Here is a 21,462-nt window from a genome sequence, read left to right as displayed (position 1 = left end):
TAAACGTTAAACTTTATTTATCTGACATATTTACTACAGTTATAACAAATGTTTGGTAACATAAATGTACTTACATTTGAAAGCATATTACCCGCTAACGTCCGACATTTTTTTTAAATTTTTTGAACAAGATCGCAAAGCTGCGCGCATAGGATTGTGGGTGATTTGAGAGCGCGAAGAGCGCGAAGGCTACACATATGCATCCTTTCCTGTATATGGGATATTTTTCGAACGAAGGACTCAGTCCTTGTTTGAAATTGCGAGGATCCTCGACATTGGAACAGTCCTTCGACGGATGTCGATGACGTAGCATCCTCGAAATTCTGGCTTCCGAGGATCCTTCCTTGACATTGAGAAACGCCTACAGACTCGCGTACTTAGGACTACGCATGCGCATTAGCTTGATCCAGTCTGAAATTTTTTTTTTTTTTGTAATGATTTGAGCGTTTAGAAACAAAGTTTATGAGACAGCTATTGTCAGATTTCTTTAATTATTTCAAATATGAAATTCAATCAAAAGCTTGGTGAAAAGCTTTGGAGAATTTGATGTTTCCCGCTCCAAAGAGATAGGAGCTGCACTTGCAAGTCCGAGAGGCGTTTCAAAGATGGCCGCCGAGTGAAATGACTTGTCTTAAAGGGATTATGGTACAGTTTAAGGTGCACTGTATGTGTGTGGAAAGAAGTGTCATAGGCTACAAATAGATGTAGCTTTAAGTTTACTGTAGATTTGGTGGACGTTGCATTTAAGACGTATTTACAAATGCACACTGACATTTCTTCAAGTTCAGAGATGTATTAGGTTAATTTGTAAACACATTTCTAAGATTTTCCTGGCACATGTTGCTTCACTTTGTTTCAGTGTCTTTCAGAGGCCGCTGCACTATATGACCTTTATTGATTGTGTAAACGTGTGTCTATGAAGCTAAATGGTTCCAGTTTTCCTGGACAGTTCTTCAGCGATTCTCCTCATCCACTTTCCAGATTTTCTTTTGTATTATCTCTTATTTTTTTAACCTCTTGTGTAACTTCAAATATATGCCTTTCTCTTCTGGTTCTGTTGAACAATTCAGAACAGTCTTCAAATCTGCAGGACTCGATTATAATAGTTTTGAGACACCTGAAAATATTCCTGATCACTGTGCAAGACTGATCTGGTGAAAACATTCTCAGCATTTCTGTATGTTGATAAAGCTGAAATACGAGCAATGGTGAACCAATAGTATGTTTGCTCAGGAAAAAAACAACATACCCCTGTTTTTATAATTTTGCAGACCATCAATATTGGCTGTGGATGTGAGCAGAAAGAAACTGAAAGACTTCCCCCTCTCCACCACCAAATAACAAACATAACAATTTAGCTCTCTCAGCAAAATATAGGTCAAAACCACTGCATACATTAAAGGCCTTCTCTGCCAACAGATACAATGAAATAATCATTATTTTTCACACTAAAAAAAAAGGCATCTTTTACCAATTGCATGACCTCTTTCACATTGTAAAGAATACCTCTAAAGTTACAAGCTGTAGAAATCAGGTGTGTTTTGTATAAATTTAATCAATATAATCATCCAGCCCAAATTTCATGTTCATGGAGAATATTCAGAGTTCACGGAGCTCAAACTTTCATTCCATATAGTGAAGGTTTAAAAAAAAAATCACTCAATGCTGCCATCTAGTGTTTGTTTGGCTTGTGACACAGTTACACAATACTGTACAGCAAAATGTCAAATGATAGACAGACAGACAGACAGACAGACAGACAGATAGATAGACAGACAGATAGATAGATAGATAGATAGATAGATAGATAGATAGATGTACTTCATACTTATGAAATTGAGTATGGATATGGCAGTATTAAAAATGTTTGCAATTATGGCAATTACAAAAAAAACACTAAAACATACATAAACACACAAATAAAAATAATTCTTTGATAACTGACAAATGCACCGGTATATATACCTAAACGCTTCTGTGCTGTGGGTGTGGCGGTGTGCTTGTGGGCGTGGCTTAAAAGTCCACTATAAATGAGAAAAGCAGTATCACAAATTTAAACATTTGAACGTTCATTATTTTGCCGGGCAATGACTCATGATGACTCATTCATAAAGAAACTTGCAAGCAGATAAAAACAGATGGACTCGTCTACTTGAAATGCAAAAACTGCAGAGAAACATTATTTCAGTAGGTCAGCAACACCGGAGCTAAACGTCCACGCGCGGAACCGCATAAGGTAAAATGCTGCTTAATTTCAGTATAAAGAACACTTAACATTTCTTCTATGTCAAACGTTACAAGGTTAACTCGAGTAAAGATAATATTAATTTCTTTAGAGGTAGCATTAGAGTTACTCATAATATATGGCTGAAGATGCTGCAGACTTCAAAGACTTTTGTGGTTAGTTTTAATGCAGACACGACCGTATGAAATATTGCATGTGTGTGGCAAAAGGCGTACACAAGTCTTTGATAAGTGAGAAACAATCACCTCAGTTGTGAAACTCCACTTTTCAGTCGGGCTTGTATGAACTGATCTATTGCTGAGCATCCATGCGAATCAATGCACTCAAATGAAATCTAATTATATTATGTAATTCTGTCACATTGTGTACAAATTTTATACAAAAATATAAAAGTATACATTAATGTGCGTTAAAGTTTAGATCTGATTACAATCATTTTGATTTCACAGGCAGAGGGCAGATACCACTTTGGATTTTGTAGGTGACAGTTGTGAAGGAAACATGAAGTGTGGACATGAAGATTTATTTAGTGGGTTTGTGCTGCTTGTGATTGTCCAAACGGTGGTTTCCATGGTCATTCCCAATGCCACCCACTTAGAAGCCATCCTGGAAAAATACATGGATAAGGATGAGGCGTGGTGGCAATCCAAGCCAAGAGGCAAGAGAGCAATTTCACAGAGTGATATGCAACTCATTCTTGACCTACATAATAAGCTTAGGGGTCAAGTGTACCCCCCTGCCTCAAACATGGAGTACATGGTAAGATCACATGATTGTCTCTCAGTCACATTCCTGCTGAATCATGTTCCTAACCTACACAGATTTATCATGTTCCAATATATATTTGCTGCAGAATGACTTTTTACCTGCCATATAGTCACTGCAAATTGTCTACATTATCATTTTATCTGAATGACATTTTGTCTAAAACACTAAAAACTTAAATCAGTTGTTTTCTCTGGTACAAATGAATTTAGACATCATAACAGAATTGATATTAAATAAAATATGGGCATTTATTGTCCATATGTGTTTTACTGGCAGATACCAATAACTTAAAAATCTCTAATATTGGCTGATAATTAATATGGTACTACTAATATATCGTTCATCCCTTCATTAAACCAAACTACATGAGGACGAAGAAAATAGCAAATGTATTTCAAAAACTACTGCAAATGTGAAAACTTTCTATAAGATGTCATGTGACTTTGAAAATTATTTAAAAATTGTGCTAAAGTACAACTTTTCCATTGAATTGTGAGTTAAAAGTCTATTTATACATTGGTGGGGTCATTAGGGGGCTCATAAATTTATCAGATGGCTCTGCCAACCAGTATTGGGTACCACACCATAACCGCACTTTGCACAAATGCATTCAAACACACTGAACTACAGTCAAGTTTGTGGTCTATAACAAACAGTTCATCAGGTACATCAGGGAGGCTAAAATGTAGCTTCTCCTTCCCACGTTCTGTGGCTCACCTACTGTATGTGGCACTCAGCCAGAACTCTCATTGCTTTCTGGCCAAATATGACCTGATACTTCTTAGAACCGTCTATGGTTTGCTGTTGCTGCTGCTTCTTCCCGCTGCATTGCAGTTGGCAGCAGTGGAGGCAAATATTGACTCACACATCAAAGAGCCGAATAGAATATAACACTCTAAATGAACTTAGACCATCCTATTATTATAGCTCTTAGGTCAACCCTGACAGCAACATAGTGTCGGCCCAGATCCGGCCCACATCTGGTCCGCGTGTAATCCACATATACCAGATGTAGGCCGGATCTGGGCCACACCATATTGCTGTCTGGGAAGTGTACAACTAAACAGTAGTTCTCCTTTTATTCCTAAAATATGTCATTAATTTCCCTGCACTGCACATGGACCATTCCATACGACTGACACTTGCTATCAGCTGTAAGAGAACTGTTTCAAAACATTCTTCTTAGTCAATTACTTTTGAGTTGATAACATCTGTGATGCTCTGGGACTCTGAACAATTCAGTGTTAAATCTGTCAAATCCCACCTGCCTTTATCCCACAGCAAAGTTTAACAGAATGTGTCTTTGTGTGGGGCGCAGGTAGGGGAGGAGACATTAGCTACCTCCATTCTGCGCAGTCCTCTGGGTAATTACTCTGAAAAGGAAGTGGAAGGAGTCACAGAGGAGGCATATCTCCCTTGGAATGCACCCAGATGGTCGCTGTAACTGCAAATTAGGCATCACAACAAATAAACAATGCCAAGACGGGTCTCAAAGGCCACATAAAATGCCAGCAGGCTTTGCATCTCTGTGCTGGTTCTGCTCATATGCAAAAAGCTTGCTATGCTTTTATGAGCCTTAAAGACCGATATTACATTCACATTGATGGTAAAAATTTTAAGTGCATGTTGTCGACAATAAGACATATTTTATACAGCTTGCTTTAATATCATAAACAGCAGGAATGCAATCTAAGTAGCATCTAAGTAAGATTAAAATGCAAGGTAATTTTCAGGTAATTTATTATGCAATATGAAAGAATTATCAAGGTGGTTCAGCAGTAGTATTTGTTGAGGACTGCTGGAATGGAATGCACCAGCTCTGCACATATGGAACAGATTAGCGCAGGGCAGCAAACTACGTATATGTAATTTTAAATTAAGCTGCTGTGTATTGAAATAATACACTGTGCTTACTCTTTCATACAAAACACTTTAAACCTGTGGCAATCCTAACGGCAGTTTTAATGTCTTTTGTCCCAAGTTAGTGAAACAGAAATTCTTTATGGTTTTTAACTTCAACCGGCCCACTTGTAGATTTTTATCAACCTACTGGTCAGAAACAACCGTGCTTTGACGTACATAGGCAGGTTCAACCATATGCCAAAAGAATGTTTTTTTGAGGTGCTTTAGCTCTTTAAAACATTTGCTGTTGTGTTTTAAATGGATAGTTCACCCAGAAATCAAAATTATGTTATTTTTTACTCACCCTCATGTCAACCTGTATGAATTCCCCCCCCCTTTTTTTTTTTTTTTTTGCAGAACACAAAAGAAGATATTTTGAAAAATGTTGGTAATCAATGGTGTACATTTACTTCCACTTCATGGACAAAAGAAACACTGAGACATTTCTCAAAATTTCTTAAAGGTCTGGAACTCCATGTGTAAATGACTTTTGGGTGAACTATCCCTTTAAAGGCACAATATGCAGTTTTTCACCGCTAGAGGTCGCTTATTCAAAACAAAGGCGTAGCTTGATGATGCCTTGATTTCGCGGGATCATGGGAGGTGTTGTCTTCACATCTACAGCCGGAGGAAAAGAATCCGACGGGACTCGGGCAGAAATCATATTCATGGATGATGTATTAAAGATTTATTAACATTACTGTATGAACCAGGGTGTGGTTGAAAACCATCGGGGCGGAACGAGGCTGCTGGAGCAATTGCTAATGAGAGACGAGCGCGTTACATGGCTCCAGAGCAGTGGAGCTTTTCTTATGCCGCAGACGAGCGCTTCCACTTCATCCGGTCATACTGTACGTATGTGGAGTGATAAAACGCAGTGCTGTTTTATCATATTAGATACATTTGTGTGTTAAAAGTTGTTATGCTATTCTGCGTTCGATCGGTGGCTACTATAAGACACTTGTTGCACACTGCAGTAAGCTAGATTGATATTAGGCATGGTAAAACATGGTACTCGCGGTAAATCAAGAACACGAGATTTAAACAATAAGACTTGCTGTGTTGAGCTACATAACAATAATTCGTTTTCTGTCGATGAATGTATCCAAACAGTTGCTCACCTGTTTAATAAAAACACATAATATATTAAAGCATCTTTGGTGTTTCCATAGTTTCTACAAAATAAAACCGGAAATCGAGGGTAACGTGGGTATGATGTCATTGATAGGCGACGCAGGGACATGGTCCGTGTCCTGGTTAAATTTGCTTATTTCTCTGGATTTAAACATTCTTGGAAACATTTGGATAATGTAAGTACACAAGTCAACAAAATATATAACATTGTTCTAGGGGTTTCTGGATATTTTAATCCAAAAATCTTACATATTGTGCCTTTAATATCTGGACCTTTTATCTTTATTTACTGCACAAATTATGACAGGTTCAGCTGCTGTGTTACCTACATTCACACAGTCAGTGTTTGGGATTGGCAACCGTATTTCACAAAAGGTGTGACTCTTAGGGGGCTTTCACACTGGCAGTTTAGTTCGAAACGGGGCACGGTTCGCATGAAAAATCGCTAATGTGAAAGCTGTCATGCGAACCCGGGTGCGCACCGGGGTACCAAACCCGAGACTACCTGAAGGAGGTGGTCTGAGTTTGGTTGCACTCGAACTGTGCCGCGGTTCGCGTGAATATGAAAGCAACACGGACTCGGGTGTGCACTTGTTCAGGAAGTAAAGCAACCTGCGCATGCGTTTTAGCCGATTATAATATATTTACTTCAATAAAACAGAGATGATAGCGTTGATGATTTTCCTTGGATTCAAGCAGGAGTGAGCCTGCAGTGTATTCGCGCTTTGCGAGTGCAGTCAGAGCGGCAAATGAATGGTAATCAGCTGTCTCCACAAAATAGTTTGTTTGCAAGCAACGGAAAACCGTCTACATGCCGCGCACATACAGGAAAGCTAAGTGTCGTTTACTCTGCTGCACATAATAGCGCCAAATTAATAATAATAAAAAAAAAAACATAATTTACTGACAGCGTTCTGTTTTCTATCATGCGCCGTGCACGTCTGTGATGACGTAAGATGAACGCAAATGCACCAGGGTTCGATAGAATCAATTTGAGTGTGAAACCAGACCAACGCTGCGGGGGGCACCGGGAACAATTGCGCTCGGACCGCGGCAAACGAGCCCAGTGTGAAAGCCCCCTTAGGGTGCGTTCACACTTGGCATGTTTGGTCCGATTAAAATGAACCCCGGTGCGATTGCTCTGTTAGTGCGGTTCATTTGAGAATGTGTGAACGCTGCCATCCGAACCTTGGTGCGCACCAAACAAGCGGACCGAGACCGCTGAAAAGATGGTTCTCAGTCCGCTTCCAAACGAACTCTTGTGTGATTCGAATGATATATGAGACCAAAGACATGTAAATGAACCGAAAACAGGAAGATGAGACCCTAAAAAAGACAGAATCCTCACGCATATCGGTTTTCTCTCATCATAGTTGCGAGTTTGCCCATCACAGGCATCAGACGCGCATTTAGTCCTGGTCCGATTAGCGTTCAGATTGGCAATTTTATCACCGAATCAAAAGATACCGAACCTAAAGGCATAGGGATACGTTCACAACCTGATTGGTCGGATTTTATGACGTATTGCCTATTTTGAGACGAAATTTACCGAACATCCAAAACAATGCTGTGTGCTGAGGTAAATGCGCTTGTTGTGTGTGCGTAGCCTGCATATGATGGTATTTTGGCCAGCTGGGAACTTGTGAAGAGCTTATAAAATGTGTAAAGGAATCAAAACAGCGGTATTCCCTACAAAACAGATGCAGGGAATTCCTCCGCCACACACACAAACGATCTGCTGCGTGGAGACGCACGTCCGATGCCTGTGATGGGCAAACTCGTGACTATGACGAGAAAAACCGATATGCGTGAGGATTCTGTCCTTTTTAGGGTCTCATCTTCCAGTTTTTGGTTCGTTTACATGTCTTTGGTCCGTGTTGCGTTCATATATCATTCGAACCGCACCAGAGTTCGTTTGGAGCTTGTTTGGTGCGCACCAGGGTTCAGATGGCAGCGTTCACACATGCTCAAATGAACCACACTAACAGAGCAATCACACCAGGGATCGTTTTAATCGAACCAAACCTGACAAGTGTGAACGCACCCTTAATGTTTTTTTTTCTTTTTTGGTCCGGACCAAATGAACCAAACGAACCGAACTACAAGTGTGAACAGTACAGTATTCGAGTACTAATAACCTATGTTGGTGGAAGACAGTGACGCATAGTTCATTCCGTCTCTGCAAATTACCGAAACCACACATGAAAACACACAACACATGAGACACACAGGTGCAGCGCAGAGTGGCATGTTGTACAGTATGACGTTGTCCAGTACAGTTATATTCTCTCGAAAATAGGTTGTCACTCTTGTAATTACCTGAAATGTTCTGAACACAACTGTATTTAGCACTCAAATACAAAACTGATAACCGTTTATGCTGCTGTGTGAACCTGACTTGTGTTTCTACGCTGTGACAGGTGTGGGACACTGAACTAGAGAGGAGTGCTGAGCATTGGGCACACGCTTGTCTGTGGGAACATGGACCATCTCACTTACTGACCCGGATCGGCCAAAACCTGGGAGCTCACTGGGGCAGGTGCTGTATTAAAAATGGATAAAAATAAAACTGAGGTCATATCAAATAACAATTGCATATCATGCAGATCTCATACATTGACTGTTTACTTTAAATATGATTATCTTTAGAGACAGACCCCCAACATTTCATGTCCAAGCCTGGTATGATGAGGTGAGAGATTTCAGTTACCCCTATCCACAAGAGTGTAACCCTCACTGCCCCTACAGATGCTCTGGACCGGTCTGCACGCATTACACACAGGTAAAACCACATTCACTTTACCAAATCAACAATATCCCCAAAACTCTGGCAGGACAAATATGAAAAAATGTTTTGTCTTTTTCAAATGTATTTGTATTTTCACAATATACATTGTTTCAAAGCAGCTTTACAGAAAATCATGATGTTAACCCTTTCCTCACCAGTATTTTTACCATTTTATTTTAGCTTAATGCATTCTTTCTTTATCAACACTTGATCCAGAGATTCTGTACTCTTTCAGAAGATGCGTAATAGTGGCCTTTACTGTATTACAGTGAAAACTTGGATTGACGGAAAATTCCATCAATGACAGGGAAAGAGTTAATGTTTATAATATCTTAATATCTTCATGCCTTATAGTCGCATTTAGCAGATTCGAGCTGGACGATAATATAGTTTAAATTTTGTGACAATACAAGCAATTTAAAGGGATAGTTCACCCAAAAATGAAAATTTGATGTTTATCTGCTTACCCTCAGGGCATCCAAGATGTAGGTGACTTTGTTTCTACAATAGAACACAAATTATGATTTTTAACTCCCAACCGTTGCAGTCGTATAATGCTTGTCAATGGGAACTCCATCTATAAGAGTCAAAAAGACATGCACAGACAAATCCAAATTAAACCCTGCGGCTCGTGACGACACATTGATGTCCTAAGACACGAAACAATCGGTTTGTGCGAGAAAGCGAACAGTATTTATATCATTTTTTACCTCTAATACACCACTATGTCCAACTGCCTTGAGCATCTGGTTGGTGAGGTCTGAAAACGCACTCTGATGACGGAAGTGATCTCTCGCGTGTATATGTCAATGAATGTTGGACATAGTGGTGTATTAGTAGTAAAAAAAAAATGATACAAATGCTGTTCGGTTTCTCACACAAACCGATCGTTTCGTGTCTTAGGACATCAATGTGTCGTCATGAGCCTCAGGGTTTAATTTGGATTTATCTGTGCATGTTTTTTTGACTCTTATAGATTGAGTTCCCATTAACATGCATTATACGACTGACAGACTGCAACGGTTGGAGTTCTACTGAAGAAACAAAGTCACCTACAAGTTGGATGCCCTGGGGGCAAGCAGATAAACATCAAATTTTCATTTTTGGGTGAACTATGCCTTTAAGCAGGTGAGATATGCTATAGTAAATGTGATATTATGATTTGTTCACAGCTGGTTTGGGCCACAAGCAACAAAATTGGCTGTGCCATCAATGTGTGCTACAACATGAATGTATGGGGGATGATCTGGGCCAAAGCCGTGTATCTGGTCTGCAATTACTCTCCCCCGTAAGAACGTTCATCTTTTTTCGTCATTTGCAATATGATATAATTTTAATAAAGAACTGTTATTAGCTTCTACCATTTGGCATCCTTTTCTCAGAGGTAACTGGTGGGGACATGCACCATACAAGCACGGGACCCCTTGCTCTGCCTGCCCACCCAGCTATGGCGGCGGTTGCAGAAACAACCTTTGCTATAAAGGTACTAAACTGGCTATATTATGCAACCTATTTTTATTGTTCCTTTTTTTTTTGTTATGTATTTAAATACAGTAGACTTAATTTGTTCATTTAGTGTGATTTAAAAAAAAACAATGAAAAGAAAGAAAGACTCATTTCAATTCAATGTATATGAATAATCTTCATTTGGGGGTTTTTTTGCAGCAAATTGTTATGTGATTAATTGCGATTCATTTGATTTCATTACCATGATGTACAGTAGTGGCCAAAAGTGATGTATGGAGGGGATATTTGTTTTTAATGACCCTACAAGTTTGATTAAATATGAGGAATATTTTAAATATGAGGGAAGAACAAAGCACTAAACTTAGTTAAGATATTTATCTGACAAAATTGGCAAAGAAAAAGGCTACAGCTACAGGTTTTATTTTACTACGCAAAACAAAAGGCATAGAAAAACAAAAAGCTCACAGGAAAAAGCATACTTTGACTACAACATAATCAGTTATTATTTTGTTGGTTCTCTCTTGTTTTTGCATATGTTCATAACTTCTTTGTATGACAAAAATGATGTCCACACAATTTGGCATGTTTCATGGCGTTATCACAAATAAAACAACTGAATTAAAGCACAACTATGCAATATACTTCAAATCTTTAACAATTTTTTTAATAATAATATTTGATTAAAGGGTCAAAATGTCAATTTTCCTAGGCCAGATATCACTTTTGGCCACTGTATTATGCAGTTAATTTGATTAAGACATTTTTAACTATTTACATCCCTAAACTAGTTATGAAATTTTTTTTAGCTAACATTTGTGAAGACTGTAAGTCCTAAATCATTTTTAAAATGTAATTAAATTGTGCTCTCTTCAGATGATGGCAGTCATTATCATTACACCCCCGAGACAGAGGAAAATAACTATATCGAACCAGAACCAGAGCCAGTCCGAAGCCATGACACTCACTACAGGGATGAGACCACGACACCGTCTCCCAATGAGAACATTGAGAGGAATGAAGTCATCAGTACTTCCCAGATGTGTAAGCTAATTTAAGTTCATTGTTTGACGTAAGATATTCAAAAGTGGGTGGGGCTGTAATGTCTTTGCTGGGTGATATCAGAAGGTATGTATGTTTCTAAGATATATACATTCTCTTGGGGTACATTTACAAGCAGAAACACGTTTAATATTGAAGAAAGAGAATAGTATTCACCTAATTTAGCACATGAGAATCCATTATTAAAAGGTTAACCAGAAAATACATAACACATCTTTGTTTGTATATATTTTTCCTGCAGCTCAGCAAGTAGCATGTGATACTAGATTACGTGATCAGTGCAAAGGAACTACTTGTAACAGGTAAAGTAGGTTGATTCACACATCAGTTACAAAAGAATGTGGTTAGGTCATGCTACCATGTATTATTTTCATGACTGGTAAATCTTTAATTAGGTACGAGTGCCCACCAGGCTGCTTGTACAACTATGGAAAAGTAATTGGATTGGGTCATTATGACATGGTAGGTAAATACATTAGTTTTGTATTACTTTTCATTTTTATGTGGGATCAGCTCTCAAGTTGATTTTTTACAGTTACATATTTAAATACTATATCCAGTTTTAGATGGATTGTGGTCAGCTCAGGGTCTCTCTCATTAATTTTGCTCTTTTTCCAGCAATCCAGTATTTGTGGCAGCGGCTTGCATGCTGGAATAATAGATGACGATGGAGGTTGGCTGGATGTCACCAGGGTGGGCAGAAGGCAACGATTCTCAAAGTCCTTCAAAAATGGAGTTCAGACTCTGGCGTAAGTCATATAACTCACATGCTTATTTCATGCTGCTGGATGTAGGTTCAACATTGTTCTCACATTTTATTTCCATGTTATTCCTCAGGAAGAATCAGAGTGCCAATGCTTTCACCGTATCAAATGTCCCAGGTTAGTGCACGCATGATCATTCTTAATGAGACTGAGTTGCTAAAGTTTCAGAAAAGCAATTTAAAAACAAATGTTTTGTGACTTCCAGTGAAAGCAATTAATTGTGAAACTACGGTGGCACAATTCTGTCCTTTCAAGAAACCAGTCCAGCACTGTCCCAGGTGAACTTACTTTATAATAAAAATAATATTGCCAGATTACACAAGGTACTATGTAGTAAATTTGGAAAAAACTTTTTTTTTTTTGTTTAATAATGCAACAGCTAACAAGATGTGTTTTTTTCAGGTTGTATTGTCCTCGTAATTGCTTGCACAACAGCTATGCTCGAGTAATCGGAACCCGCTATTATTCAGATGTAAGTCTTCATGCCCATTTAAGGGCCCGTTCACACAGAACATGTTTTTGCATTCCACTGCACTGCTTTTCCATTGTTTTTCTATGTAAACATGCACTAGATGGACATCTTTGATCATTGCTCTCACATCTTGCATCTTTCGAAGTGTCTCGCACATGATACAGGATTAAAAAAACGTGATACTTCAAAGTTGAAGTTGTTTTAAAAAATGCGTCTGAGGACATTGTGTTATTTTTTTTCAATTCACTGCCCTGCGTTGCCCTTTGTGTGTTTTTAAGCACGAAAATTCTGTTCTGTGAAAAATTCTGATTCTGAGTGAATGACTGCTTAGACTACAACTTTCTGCCCTGTTATAAATATTATGAAGTCACTGCAATCTTCTAATTACGTAAAAACACCATTAAATCATTAGGAAACATATGATAAGAGATCCTTAATATCTCAGTAATATCTCAGTTGTTTCTCCTAGCCTGCAATTTGATGAAATGGAGAGCATATACAGACTTTTACCAAAGTCTTCTTCTGAGAAAAAAAACACAGTATTCTCATATGTGCCTCCCCTAAACTTTCAAAAAAGATTTCGGTCACACTTTAGTTTAGGGTCCATTTCTCACTCTTAAAGGGTTAGTTCACCCAAAAATAAAATTTCTGTCATTAATTACTCACCCTTATGTCGTTCCACACTCGTAAGACCTTCGTTCATCTTCGAAACACAAATTAAGAAACTTTTGAGGAAATCTGAGAGCTTTCTTACTCGTCCATAGACAGCAATATAACCACCACTTTCAAGGTCCAGAAAGGTACTAAAGACATCGCTAAAACAGTCCATGTGACTACAGTGGTTCAACCTTAATGTTATGAAGCGACGAAAATACGTTTTGTGCACAAAAACAAAACAAAAATAATGACTTTATTCAACAATATCTTCTCTTCTGTGTCATTCTCATACGTTGTTTACATCCAGCACTTCCAGGTTCTCTGTCAGAACGCCAACTCATCATTGGCCGGCTCTTGCGTCGGCATCACATGCATGCGTCATGCTGCTCACGTGTGCAGCTTTGGCCAATACTGAGCTGGCATTCAGATGTAAACACTGAAGCCTTCACTGTGCTTACTGTGGCAATTACGTAAGGATAATGACAGGGAAGAGAAGATATTGTTGAATAAAGTTGTTATTTTTGTTTTGTTTTTGCGCACAAAAAGTATTCTTGTTGCTTCATAAAATTAAGGTTGAACCACTGCAGTCACGTCGACTGTTTTAACAATGTCTTACCCTCTTACCTTTCTGGACCTTGAAAGTGTTGATTATATTGCTGTCTATGGACGAGTCACATACCTCTCAGATCTTAGCAAAAATATCTTAATTTGTGTTTCGAAGATGAACGAAGGTCTTACGGGTGTGGAACGACATGAGGGTGAGTAATTAATGACAGAATTTTCATTTTTGGGTGAACTAACCCTTTAACTTTTGTCTCAATAAGCTCCTAATTACTGCTTATTAAAAGTTAGTAATGTAGTTGTTAAGTGTAGGATTAAGGGATGTAGAATAAGGTCATTCAGAATAACGCATTAATATGTGTTTTATAAGTACTAATAAACAGCCGATATCCTATTAATATGCATGCTAATAGGCAACTACTTAATAGTGAGAATTGGACCCTAAACTAAAGTGTTACCAAGATCTCAAACTGCTCAGATTTGCTCTGACACCAAAATTATACATTTTTTTAATTGGACTTCATTTAACTAAAACTTTCCAAATTATTTGTTAATAGCTCTATACCAGTATTATATGTCAAAAAATGTCTGATTTGTGTCTACTTTTATTTCCACTAAGGAATTTTAGGAGACTCATCTGAAACTAAGTTGATACTTGAACATAAATGATTACTCGCATAAATCTCCTGAGCTATAAAAGAACAATGTCTGAGCAATGAAATATTCCTTTGGGTCGCTCTATTGGAGCTATAAAGCCACTCTTCTGTTACAACTGCTGTAGAAAATGAGCCATATTTCCTTTTTCTGTCCCACTGAGCAGAATTCCAGTATATGCAGGGCAGCTATCCACGCAGGGGTAATTCGAAGTGACTCGGGTGGTTATCTGGACGTAATGCCTGTGGACAAGAGGAAGCAGTACAAGGGCTCCTACCAGAATGGCATCACCTCAGAAAGGTACTGAATGTGTTGAGTCAGCTTTTGAGCTACTACTGCCTTGTAGCTGATCTTTCCTTCTTGACTTCTGGTCTTCAGACTAATTATCTAATATCCCTCTATATGAGCTTGGTTGGATAACGTAATCATTTTATTTAGTGGCTGGCTGAACCGTAATCTTATAAACTCTGCGTTTCTCCTAAGTAAAACCAGACCACCTACACAGCCTGGTTTTATTTTGCTTCATTACATAGCCTGTTGAGGGTATTATGAGTATCTGAAGCGTGATTAATGAATCATACTAGCATTTAAATCATATATCTTTCTATCCTGCTGGATCTGGATTAATATTGGCCATTATTCTTCCATTTAGCCTACAGAATCCCCCAGGAGGCAAAGCGTTCAGAGTGTTTGCGGTCATTTGAAACCATCCTCCAAGGACGGATGCAAAGAAATAGAGCTCTTGGTAATGTAACAGCTGGTAATTACCACGCATTTGGTTTGCTGGTCTTGCTGGGCTGGATTTAAGGCCAGTGCTGTCACGAAAAATCTCCTCAACAGGAAAAAAAGACATTGACTTTGACACCATCTGGTCCTGAGAAAACAGAGTCTCCATGATTTTTTGTCTGCATGTAAATGTCATGTATATACGAGTTGTAAATATAGTGAGTTTTTATTCATTACATTAATTCTTGTATGTTTTTATATAGGTATATGTTGTTATTTTAAGCTCATAAAGATATAAAGCATTCCTTAAAATAACAAAATAGGCAATTGTGCATGCAAACACAACAGTCCGAACATGTTGAATGTGTAGAAAAGGCCATATAATATTACAGTTTATATTTTTGTAAACATATTTTTATATCATTTTTCAGAAGCTGCTCAATGGTGTATTGCGCTTTACAGTATATTATGCTGCGTATGTTCAGAATTTGATACTGTAACAACCTGGCAGGCCAGGAAATCATTATTGCTTTAGAAGAATTTGAAAAATGTACCACAAAAGGAGCAATATGGAAAAGCAGAGGGACTTTTTTTGTGTTATTTATTATCATGCAATCTAAAATAAGATATTTAGACTCACAATTCTTATGTTGCAAATATCACTATAATATCCTATTATGACTTTGAACATTTTATTGCAGAGAAAGTATATTGAAATATTTCACAATGGTCCCATCACAATGTTCAGGTTTGATGTACTATGTATTTGAATTTCTGTGATTGTTGGCTAAACACAGCTGTGAGGTTATTTCAAATTCAAGACTCTGGAAAGCGCAGACGGAGCCTCTGCACCTTGAAGAATGAAAACGCAACGTGCCTCATGTAAAAACACTCAAGTTCTGCTGGCAGTGCACCGGCACCACAGACAAAGAAGGACATTGTGTGTATGCTGGTGTGTGTGATGATTTTAATCTCACTTCCTGGAGTGCATTTCCTCCATGTCGGGCACAGATGTGGCTGAGTGGTAGTAACGGGCTCTCTGTCACTCACCTTGACCTCTCTCATTTCCTGTCTTGCCCTCTCAGGCTCTCTTGAGATCATTGCCTCCAGGCTTAGAACCCTATGCAGTTTATCATAAAATCACAAGTCTGTTTCTGCCTTGTTCATATAGCCATCAAATGTAGAGTTTTTGAAAAACTTAAAGGTGCACTCATTAAGTTTCACCTTATTAAAAGTTTTACTCATAAAAATTGTACACTACCATGCAAAAGTTTGGGGTCAGTAATATTTTCTTTTAAGAAATTAATGCTTTTATTCAGCAAGGAAGCATTAAACTAATCAAAAGTGTCAGTAAAGACATCTATGTTATAAAAGATTTCTCTTTCAAATATATGCTGTTTTTTCTCTTTCAAATATATGCTGTTTTTTAACTTTCTTTTCATCAAAGAATATTGAATTTTTTTTATTTATCAGATTCCAAAAAAAAAAAAAAAAAAAAAAAAATATTAAGCCGCACAACTGTTTTCAACATTGATAATAACAAGAAGTGTTTCTTATCTTGAGCACCAAATCATCATATTAGAAGACTTTGAATTAATTTAAGGTCTGAACTCAGAGGTGCCGATTCATGTGTAAAAATGATTCTTCATGCTCCCTCCCAATCATTCTTTCACAATTTGAGCCTGATGAATCTTGACATTGTCATCCTGGAATATGGCCATGATACATCTTAAAGGGTCAGTTCACCCAAAAATGAAAATAATGTCATTTATTACTCACCCTCATGCCGTTCCACACCTGTAAGACCTTCGTTAATCTTTGGAACGCAAATTAAGATATTTTTTGTTGAAATCCGATGGCTCAGTGAGGCCTGCATAGCCAGCAATGACATTTCCTCTCTCAAGATCCATTAATGTACTAAAAACATATTTAAATCAGTTCATGTGAGTACAGTGGTTCAATATTAATATTATAAAGCGACGAGAATATTTTTGGTGCACCAAAAAAACAAAATAACGACTTATATAGTGATGGCCGACTTCAAAACACTGCTTCATGAAGCTTCGGAGCGTTATAAATCTTTTGTGTTTTGAATCAGTGGCTAGGAGCACCAAAGTCACGTGATTTCAGCAGTTTGGCGGTTTGACACGCGATCCGAATCATGATTCGACACAAAAGATTGCCGGAAATTTCTGTCAATGGTGGGGAAAGAGTTAAGTTGATTTGAAGTAAAATCCTAAGTACACTACCAGTGGACTACACAAAAATTCACATACTTAGAATTAGGAACATAATATAAATCAATATTTTCAAACAAATCTACTGGATTGGATGCCAAAACATGTTTAGAGACAGCATGTGAAAAAAGTATAGGCTACTCAATTAAATGAGTAAACACAACTACAAGCCAAGTATACTTAAAATATTTAACTTTTAAGTATATCTTGATCAAAAGATTGAGTACAAGTGGGCTAAATTATAGACTTTTCTGTCAGTATAAGTCAAGTATAATCCTCATGTTATTGGAGACCTCCGACGGTAGAATAAAGTCATTATGGCTGCCTGTCTACAAAATCAATAACAGAAAACATAACAAACAAGATTCACACTGTGAGATCACAAAATGTTAACTATAGCACAAAGGCTAACACACCCTGCTTCTATTTATCAGCTTTTGTAAAACAATTTGCAATAGAAGTTATACATTGTAGTTACCCATCTTTTGCCCAACCCACACTTTGAAGCAAGCCTTCTGAACAATAGTCACCAGTCTGTTAGACGACAGTTACCAGGAGATGGAAGCTGTGTTGTGGAGGAACCAGAGCAGATCTGTACGATGGTATCCAGAGAGAAGAGGCATGCATCAGAGCTCTGTCAAAATTCACAGGCCAGTGTGGCAGAAGCTGGAGCTGGAACAGGATAAGGACATGTCTGTACTCAAGACACCGAGGTGGCACGACAATCAAATACAAAAACACAATGGGATTGTTCCTGGTGTTTATTATTTTTATTATTATTATTTCTACATATTTTTGCATACTGACAATCTAAGTCTCCCAAGTGTAAACCCAAGTAAATACACGTCTATATCCTCAAGATATGTTATGGACATTTGAACCGTGGGCAGTGAGCGTGAAGCTACACAGGTTTCACATGCTCATGTGTTCTTGGTTTAGATCCAAGGTCTGAAAACAGTGCAACCTTATATTTTATATTTGCACCCAACAGACTATTGGCTGGATGCATATAAACTGTAATGAAAAATCTTTGTGGTTCATACTGCGGTCAAAACGAATTATGATCAAAATGCAACCAAACATTATGAGCCTACCATAACCCATTTCCCCCCCTAGTAATGTGGTTAATTGCCATGAATTTAGGAAATATGATTTATCCTAAATATTTAGTAGACTCACTGCAGGGACAGAGAAAGATCCTTAACCAAATGTATTTCATGATTACGGTCTAGATCAGGAGTTTTCAAATGGGTATGGGGGCCACATGGGGGTGCTAAGGGGTCTACGGAAAATTTGAGAGAATTTTTTTTTTAACAAAATGTATTTTTAGTACTGTCAAAGTCACTATGTTAACTTAAAATATTAATTACGGTTTCAACGGCAACATAAACAAACGTTTTGTGGCCCAAACTTAACTTCCGGTATACTTCCACAAAGAATCAATAACAACAGACTTCCCTCTAGAGTAGATAGATTATTCCTGATAACAATCAAAATAAATAACAAGTAAATTACATTAGCTAGCAAGTTAAAACTATGTCTCATCAGTATTATTTTTGGGTTACCAGTAGAAGAAAAGAACCGCTACTTGGCCAAACTTAAATGCGACAACCAAAAAAGTTACAACCAACCAGTCCCGTTCAACAAACACAGACCGGAAGTTAACTCCGGGCCATGCGCATAACCGTGGCAACGTGCGTGCGTCCGATGAAACCGTCTATGTAATGCAGTGTTTTCTTTGTTTGTAACATTTGATAGTTACATTCATTTAAATATTTAATATTTTAAAAATGTCATTTAAAATATTGATTTAAATTTGACAGTTTTATTCAATTCTGAATATTAGTCAGAAATCATGAGATTATTCAAGATTATTTTGTTCTGTTTTTAACATTATGAAATATATGTTGCAAAAAGCACTATAAAAATAAATGTTACATTGAATTGAAAACATTAATAATAAGAAAAAATAATTTAGCAATATTATTTAGTAATAATTTAGTTTTAGAAACAACATGTTGTCTTTATAATGTCAAATAATATTTATATAAATGTGTCTTTTATATGTATAGTTACCTTTTAATTTTAGGAAAGTGGGCATCTGCTGACAACTTACCAAACAGTACCGAAACTGTTTATTGCACAAAATGTAATTTCAATGGTTTCATGCTTTCAGCAGCCAATAAACCACAGCGGAAAACACATTGTGGTTTTCACAAACACCATTTATCCAAGCTTGGGTCGAATATTCTTTTACCTTGTGTAATTTTGTTTATGGTTTTCAAAGATGAGGACATGTCACGCAACCTGCCCATGCATCTGCCTATTTCGCTTGCTTCTTTACATGGTACAATCTTTAGATATGGGAGGCATTTTCCTATCTTAACTATGCATGATTATATGGATAGCTGCATTTTATTATTCGTATTTAGCATTGGATTTTCCTTACTGCCCACAGTGCTTTCAGAACAGACCTGTGACCCACCAGTCAAGAACCAGTGGTCCACAGAGAGATGACCACAGCACTGAATAGTGAGGATGTCTATTTGTGACCAATCCATTTTTGATATCCACAGCCAGTTTCTAGAAATGCCTCACACATTCATATGAATTCCTCAGAAGCCACTCTCTTGAGTGGACGTATATGATGTGTATGCGGTCGACAATAAGTACCTTCACATAAGAGCTTGCAGAGGCCGTGTGCGAGCTCACCACCACAGCAGATTTTAATGAGTATTATTCTAACATACTTACAGCAGGATCTTGGTGATGAGGGTGCTTTTCTTTGCATTGCTGGTTTGTATAATGATAATGGAATATTTTTAACAGTGCTTATATACATAAATATCCAGCTCCTAACCCACAGAAGTGTCATATCTGGTTCCAGATGTTCTCATTATATACATGTAAGTGTATTTCTGAAAATAAGACATTGTGCATGGGCTTGTATGGGACAGAATTACAGGAAAACTGTAGTAACTTGATCTGAGATACGTTACGATTCCAAAATGTTGGTTGCAGATTTTGATGTCCTGGGTGGAAAGTGTGGGTCATCTTGATTACATAAAGTTTTTATATACACAAAGAGGGAATTATTCTGAAAATCTTTCAAACTGAGGCCACACCATTTGCTGATATGCTGAAATATTATTCATCTTACAGGTTTGTGTGTTTTTTTTTTTCGTTTCACCCACATACACATCTTTTGCCAATCCTCCCGTTTCTCACTGCCCTAAATCTTTTGCGTTCCCCCCTCCCGGTTGCGATATTGGCTGTGTTCTAAGATGTATTTGTCAAGATCCCACACACACTGAGGTTGTGCCAATGTGGTGGTTGTGCAAGTTTTCCCTATGTTCACACAGCAGTAGTAAAGCAAAGAGCTTTCTGCCCACTCCCCATGTACCCCCACTGTATGTCCTCGAAGAACCTGAGGAAAATTTTCCGCCATGGCTAAAATAGGCATGCTAACGTTTGGCACGAGCCCTTGGTGCCCTCCTGTCGCTGACCTGAGCAGTGTGCACACAACCGAGCCTACTATTTTGATCTTAATATTTATGAATTTCATTAAATTGTATATTTTGCTTCATTAGGAGTACACACTGTGTCTTGAAATCACGACAGAGGGTTCGTTTTTGTCAGCTTATGTGAAGCCAACTGAAAGAGAGTGGTTTGTTTGGGTTGGATGCCTCAGTGGGTCATTTTGATGAGAACGTCCTGGATTAATTCATGCATTGATTATATGTTGCTTTATTTGCAATATTCTTACAATAATCAGCAATACAAACATTATGCTCTGCAACTTTAAATGAATTAAATCTCAACTTTGTTTCTTGCGACTCTGACTTTATATCTCACAGTGGGATTTATCTCATAATTATAACTTTATATCTCATAGTGTGACTTTGTCTCACATTTGTGACTTTATATCCAATAACAACGTGACTATGTATCTCACAATTATGAATTTATTTCTCACAATGTAACTTTATATCTCACAATGTGATGTTATATCTTATAATTATAACTTT

At 37.7% G+C, this 21,462-nt stretch overlaps 1 protein-coding gene across 1 annotated transcript; it reads left to right on the top strand.

Moving 5' to 3' along the window:
• Window positions 1–2,077: 2,077 nt before the first annotated feature.
• Window positions 2,078–16,074, top strand: crispld1b (cysteine-rich secretory protein LCCL domain containing 1b). The gene is made up of 15 exons (XM_051865850.1): window positions 2,078–2,236; window positions 2,695–3,004; window positions 8,470–8,588; window positions 8,699–8,831; window positions 10,010–10,125; window positions 10,220–10,320; window positions 11,178–11,345; window positions 11,605–11,665; window positions 11,759–11,825; window positions 11,982–12,112; window positions 12,201–12,244; window positions 12,333–12,405; window positions 12,530–12,599; window positions 14,638–14,771; window positions 15,124–16,074. The coding sequence occupies exons 2-15, from the start codon at window positions 2,747–2,749 to the stop codon at window positions 15,173–15,175; spliced, it is 1,527 nt and encodes a 508-aa protein (XP_051721810.1). The 5' UTR covers window positions 2,078–2,236; window positions 2,695–2,746; the 3' UTR covers window positions 15,176–16,074.
• The last annotated feature ends 5,388 nt before the right edge of the window (window positions 16,075–21,462 follow it).

Source organism: Ctenopharyngodon idella, chromosome 2 (assembly GCF_019924925.1).
Source record: "Ctenopharyngodon idella isolate HZGC_01 chromosome 2, HZGC01, whole genome shotgun sequence".
In the NCBI taxonomy this organism is placed as follows: Eukaryota; Metazoa; Chordata; class Actinopteri; order Cypriniformes; family Xenocyprididae; genus Ctenopharyngodon; species Ctenopharyngodon idella.
The sequence above is the reverse complement of the archived record's forward strand: the minus strand, read 5'-3'. Positions and strand labels throughout refer to the sequence as shown.